General features: G+C 53.4%; 1 protein-coding gene across 1 annotated transcript; it reads right to left on the reverse strand.

Annotated features, from left to right (window-relative positions):
- Positions 1 to 3,642: 3,642 nt before the first annotated feature.
- On the reverse strand, positions 3,643 to 4,575 carry LOC147599809 (olfactory receptor 14A16-like). The gene has a single exon (XM_086753481.1). It carries the CDS (start codon positions 4,573 to 4,575, stop codon positions 3,643 to 3,645), a length of 933 nt encoding a protein of 310 aa, XP_086609607.1.
- Between the last annotated feature and the right edge of the window lie 1,875 nt (positions 4,576 to 6,450).

The following is a 6,450-nucleotide window of genomic DNA, read 5'->3' on the forward strand; positions in this document are numbered from 1 at the left end:
CAGCCAGGTCACTCAGGAAAGCAGGTGGGAGTTGGTGCAGAGGAGCTGTCACCTCCAGCTGCAGACCTGGGTGGAGAAGTCTGATGTCAGGAAAAGAGATGCAAGTCCCAGGGGGGTGATGAGAGAAATGGCAGGGCTGAGGGGGTGAGGAATCAGGTTGTCCATGCAGTGTCTGACCTCCAGGAGGTGCTGGTCCTACCCATCCCGATATCATTAGCAGATCCCCTGCATCCATATCAACTGGACAATGCTGCAATCACTCCTTCTGACAACTGATGAAGTAATAAAATTGAAAAAATTAAGAAACTTAAAAATACAAAATACTTTTGTGTTAAATACTCAGTGAAAACTTCCCCTTTACGTACACTCTGGAGACTTCTCGAAGTAGTTCTCAAACACTTGAAGATTGTAGGAAATAATTGGAGGAGACATGGCTTTTTGCATTTTAATGAGCCCCAGGGTGCATTTGGTGCTGAGACCATGAACCTCAGACACTGAGAGGAGCCTGGACAAACCCCTGAATAAGTCAATGTCAGAAGCAACCCCTACAGTTTCAGGGACTATTAATGGGTCCCACTGAGGATCGTTACCAACAAAGCCTCCCTGGGGGCTGCTTAGAGGAGAAAATGGGAGGCAGAGATGAGAGGCAGGCAAAGGCGATGTAAAGGTGGCTCTGATGCTGAGTGAACCTCCATGTGTTGCATGAAGACAAAGGGCCATGGCCTGACCCCCAGCCCCTGGGAAGGGAGATCCTGTGGGTCACACCTTGCTCAGGGCTTTTCCTGGGGCAGTGTGATGTGGGAATGTGTGGTGCCTGGTGCAGGAGTACAGTATGATGCTTATGGATCTCTCCTTGGTAGGCTGAGGAGGCCTTCATGTCCTGGTGCCATCAAGTTGTGGTGTCTTCTGACAGGCCATGGTGGCCCAGGCAACAGCCATAGTCGGGGTAAAGACGTTGTCTCTGTTGGGAGCTTCTAGCCTTGCCACAGCCCTGGACCATCTCCACTACAGCCTGTCCTACAGAGTCTCACATCTGTGGCTCTTTCCCTGCATGCTGTCAAAATCTTCCTTGCTTTCCTCTCCTGATCTCACCAGACCATCTCCCTAACATTACTGATCTCTCTGTGCTCCCTGGTTGTTCCTCAAAACACAAAGACATGGGCTAATCTAGATTCCCTCAAGGTGACCTGTTGTAGCACAGAATTACATTTGGAGAGACATTTCTTTCTATTCATGTCAAATCTCAGCCTCCTAAGCTGTACTTTCTCCTTTTCTTTTTATCTCATGTTGTTTTTCACTGTGAAGCAAAGGTCCACCGTCTCTGAAACCACCCTTCAAGCACTCTCAGGCTACTCCTATACTGCTCTGACCCTCTCTGCCACTGGGCCAAAGATGCCCAGGTCTCTCCTCCTCTATACATAGATCATAAGCTTGAGGCTCTGAACGCCATCTTGGGAGACCTCCTCTGAGCACTCTCCAAAATCAACAGGTAAGAGCTTCAGTGTCCAGACCATGGCCTTTGAGGGTGCTAAAACTTGATGCTATGAGCTTCATGGGTAATGTGGAGCTGTCTGAGGCAGTGTCTCCCAGGCTCCGCTTGCAGTCAGTGGAGTGGAGAAGTTCACCTGACTGGGTTTACATGGTCACATAAAACACAGGAGGATTTGTGCCCAATATACATCTGTTCTCTCATCTGCTGAGTTGATATCGGACAAGAGATCATAGGACAATAAAAACATTGAGCTTCAGAGCAGACCTTGGGACATCTGTAGAACCTCAAAGCAGTGTCAGGTATATGGTCACACCTGGTTGCTCAGGGCTTGGTCCCTCTGGGTCTTGAAAATCTCCAAGGATGGAGGACTTCACAATGTCTCGTGGTGACCAAAGTTTGTTGCAATGTCTGGCTAGCCACATGGTAAAAAAAAAATGAGCCCTCCCCCTTGTTCTGAGGTGCCCCTCAGCCATCTGCAGGCTGAACAAGCCCAGCTTCATCAGCTTTTCCTCACAGTGAAAGTGAACCAGCCCCCTGATCATCTTCAGGGCCCTTCACTAAACCTGCTCCAGCTTGCCAATGCCTTTCCAGTGCTGGGGTTCCCAAAACTGGACACAGTGTTCTGGATGTGGCCTAACAACCTCCACATAGAGGGGGAGTGCTTCCTCCCCCCATCTCCTGGCCATGCTCCTGGTCGTACAGCCCAGGGCACTGCTCTCCTCTCTTGCTACCAGGGCACACGGCTGCCTCCTGTCCAGCTCCCTGTCCACCAAGTCCTTTCCCAGGCTGCTCCCCAGCCTGTGCCACGGCCAGGGTGAGTGCCCTGCAGGGACAGGAACTGGCACTTGTCCTTGTGAGATCTGCCCAGCTTCCTGTCAATGCACCCTCTCCTCCTTGAGCCCTGTCACTAGGGAGAGGCCTGGGAGACCTTATCAGCAAAGCCTGAGGCAAAGAAGGCATCGAGTGCCTCAGCCCTGTCTGTGTCTGCAGTTATGCCCCCTCCACTCCATCACTCAGCAGCCTGTTCCTTGCTCAGCCTTCACTGCAAACTCAGTGACTGAAGCTCTTCATTTGTCTCTTGACCTGTCCTGCAGCCCCCATCAGCTCCAGGTGATTGTCAGCTTTCCTAAACACCTGCCTGTACGCTGAGGTCACACTTCCAAATTTCTCCTTCATGGCCTGTCCTTGCTTCCACCTCCTGACTGTTGTGTTGTGGCTCCAATGTATGACCCGTTCCTGAGCCAGCGCAGCCCCACTGCCCAACACATACCCCTACAACCTCCCTCATCAGACACTGCACAGGACAGGGTGTGTTTGGGGTGGGGAAACTGCTGTCACCAGACCCCCCATGCCACACCTCAGTGTCCATCCCCATCAGCCCTCCTTCTTTTGTAGTCCCCCAGTGCCCATATCCAGCCAAGCCCCAGCCGTGTCCGTGAAAGGGCTCACCAACAGCCCTGCTCTAGGGTGGCCAAGGTCTGGGTGAGAAGAGCAGCTGGGCAGGGCTGGCTCTTCCCCCAGCACAGGTGCCGAGACCAGCAGGAGGATGGAGATGGCCACAGAGCAAAACCACCCATGAACTGGAGTGAGTTTGTAGTGCTAGAAACATCTGACAGAGGAGGCTGGCGGGTGATGGGTGCCCTGGGGCACCTTCTCGGACTCTCCATGCCACCAAGGGAACGGACCAGCCTCCTCTTTCCTGCACTTGCCTGTCTCAGCTGCCTCCCAGGAGACTGGGCTCTGCATCACACACCCACTGCAGCATGTCCTCACCCTGTGTGGTCAAACATCTACACTAACATTGGTGTTGTCCTGTCCCATGTGACAACTGTGCCCTTGGCTCCTGAATCCCTTCTGCCTGCTGGGGCTGGGCCCCAAGCTCCAGAGGAGATCTGAGAGTTGAGAGTGTGGGCAAATGACTACGTTCCAGCCATTTTATCTTTGCAATGAGCCCAGTTCCTTATGTGCATTGGGTTTACCAGAGAGAAAAAAGAGGTCTCAAAATGAAGAAGAAGATGTATGAATAATACATGATTACAATTCATATTATCACATGATTAAAAAAAATACAAAATAAAAAATAGAAGATCAAAAGACAGACTGGGATTTTATTGCATTCCTGGGAGTTATATGTAGCTGGTGGTTCCTTTTTAATGATGGAAGAAGATGTATTCATATAGTTTCCTCAGGGCATCCTTGAGATCCTGGTTCCTCATGCTGTAGATGAGGGGGTTCACTGCTGGAGGCACCACCGAGTAAAGAAACGACACTGCCAGGTTCAGAGGTGGGGAGGAGATGGAGGCGGGCTTCAGGTAGGCAAATATCCCAGTGCTGATAAACAGGGAGACCACGGCCAGGTGAGGGAGGCACGTGGAAAAGGCTTTGTGCCGACCCTGCTCAGAGGGGATCCTCAGCACAGCCGTGAAGATCTGCACATAGGACACAACAATGAACACAAAACAGCCAAATACAAGCAAGGCACTAACCACAAGTACCCCAGCTTCTCTGAGGTAGGTATCTGAGCAGGAGAGCTTGAGGATCTGGGGGATTTCACAGAAGAACTGGTCCACAACATTGCCCTGGCAGAGTGGCAGTGAAAATGTATTGGCCGTGTGCAGCAGAGCATAGAGAAACCCACTGCCCCACGCAGCTGCTGCCATGTGGACACAAGCTCTGCTGCCCAGGAGGGTCCCGTAGTGCAGGGGTCTGCAGATGGCAACGTAGCGGTCATAGGCCATGATGGTGAGGAGAAAATACTCAGCTGAGATCAAGAAGAGAAATAAAAAGGTCTGTGCAGTGCAGCCCAAGTAGGATATGGCCCTGATGTCCCACAGGGAATTGGCCATGGATTTGGGAACAGTAGTGGAGATGCAGCCCAGGTCAAGGAGGGAGAGGTTGAGGAGGAAGAAGTACATGGGGGTGTGGAGGCGGTGGTCGCAGGCTATGGCAGTGACGATGAGGCCGTTGCCCAGGAGGGCAGCCAGGTAGATGCCCAGGAAGAGCCAGAAGTGCAAGAGCTGCAGCTCCCGTGTGTCTGCGAATGCCAGGAGAAGGAAATCAGTGATGGAGCTGCTGTTGGACATTGGCTTCCTCTGGGCATGGGAGTCTGTCAATCCAGGAGAAGACAGTGAAGGGTCAGGACTGAGTTCACTAAGCAAAACTGACTCCATTTTTCAAGGAACCATCATTCGCCCAGCCTCTGTCCTTCCAGAAAGACCTTCGTGCAGCTCCCTGGCTGAGCTCTGGGTTCTGCTGGCTGAGGGTGCAATGGGGAGCAGAGGGTTCTGCTGTGGGCTCCTGAGGAGTCAGTGCTGCTGTGCACCAACAGGGAGGTAGGAACCAGCAGTGATCTCTGTTTAAATCCCCTCATGAAATCAACGACATTTCAGCAATGTCCATCCCAACTCACCCAGCTGCAGAGCAGAGCAGTGGGGGTTGGTTGTGTTTGTTTTACTTTTTGAAGGCAGAGAGCCTTGAATTTTCTGTTCTGCTACAAGTGCTACATTAGGAAGGCTGGGCTGCAAACAGGCAGACCCTTAGCGCAGAGTGAGTCCATCAGACTTGATCCCAGCTGCCCTAGGCTTGCACCTCTTTAATCTGGAGGATGATCACACCCAGCTGTTCCCTTGGAAAGAAATTTGGATACTGCTGGGAGCAGAGGAATCCAGTTTAAAACTCCCCTCCCCAGTAAAACTCCCCTCAGTAAAGATCTGTGAGCCTTCTGATCCCTTGAAGATGGGGTGTCTGCCAAAAAGAGCCAGCTTCATCCCCACCCTATGTACTGCATTGCTCAGAGACCCAGAGGCCAGAAGAGGGCTTGGGCACCTTGCTCCCATGGACACATCTGCATGGCAAGGCCTGCAGGGTCAGTGGCTGAGCTGCTGCTGAACCCCCATCCCCAGAGAGCCCGAAAACAAGAGCAGCAGCAGCTGGGGCAGGTGGAGAAAGAAGGAGAAATGCCCCAGTGCTTCTGCCCAGGGCGGCAAGGCCATGGAGGGACAGAGGGGCACTCGGGAGTCTCCTGTGCTGGAGCTCTGGCTGCAGAGGCTACAACTCACAGAGCCCATCCCACCCACCGTGTGCTCACCCCTGTCATCAGGAAACCTCCTGGCAGCAGGACCCTGCCCAGGCCCATCTTTCTGTTGGCCAGCCCTAAGGAGTGGGTCAGAAAAACACTGAAGAGATGACTGAGCTTTCTGTAGGCACAGGAATGATGAAGGAGCTTTATCAAGTTCCTCGCAGACCTGCTGATCTCTCAGTGTTACGCTATAGGAGCCTCCTTCTCTTGTCCAAACCCAACATCTGCATTGCTGTTCCCTCACAGTCCCAGCAGGAAACTGAGAGCACAGACCCTGGAAAGCTCCTTTCCTTCCAGGCAGCCCCTGCCTGCATGTGCTTCTTGAAAAGCTGCCTCTGCCTGTGTCCTGGGAGTGACCTGCAGCTGTGAGAAGCTCTGAGCCATGCAGCACTCTCTGGGCAGCAGAAAGACCCTGACCTGATGGGGGTCTCTCCTCCAACCCACAGCTTCTCCCCAAACACCATGGGGAGCTCCCCGGGCAGGCTGAGTGCTGAGCCCGGCAGAGGCAGAGTCCCTGCCCCAGCACACAGCCCCTGGGGCGCAGGGACCCTGCTCTGAAGGACAGCCCTGGGCACCCCTGGCTGCACACACACATTCACACCCTGCAGCCGTCCCTGGGAGAAGGCAGCCGTTGTGCCCTGTCCCTCTGGCAGTGCAGCAGGGAATCCCTGCTCTGGAGCATCTCCTCCTCCTTCTCTACACTGGAGAGAGATCTCTGTGGGCTGTGGCAGCTGGACGAGACCCCTCCAGGAAGCTCCTGTTCATTGCCCTGCAGCCAGAGACTTACCGTGCAGAGGGCTGTGAAGGTTTCTCCTCCACTGAGCTCTCAGCCCAGGCCGCCTTTAACCTCTCTCTGCCCTGCCTGTCCCCACTGAGTGCC

This window comes from Chlamydotis macqueenii, chromosome 8, assembly GCF_036417535.1.
Source record: "Chlamydotis macqueenii isolate bChlMac1 chromosome 8, bChlMac1.mat, whole genome shotgun sequence".
Taxonomy (NCBI): Eukaryota; Metazoa; Chordata; class Aves; order Otidiformes; family Otididae; genus Chlamydotis; species Chlamydotis macqueenii.

Excerpts from the sequence above, each read along its gene's own strand:
- LOC147599809 (XM_086753481.1), bottom strand. The coding sequence starts at position 4,575 with ATGTCCAACAGCAGCTCCATCACTGATTTCCTTCTCCTGGCATTCGCA.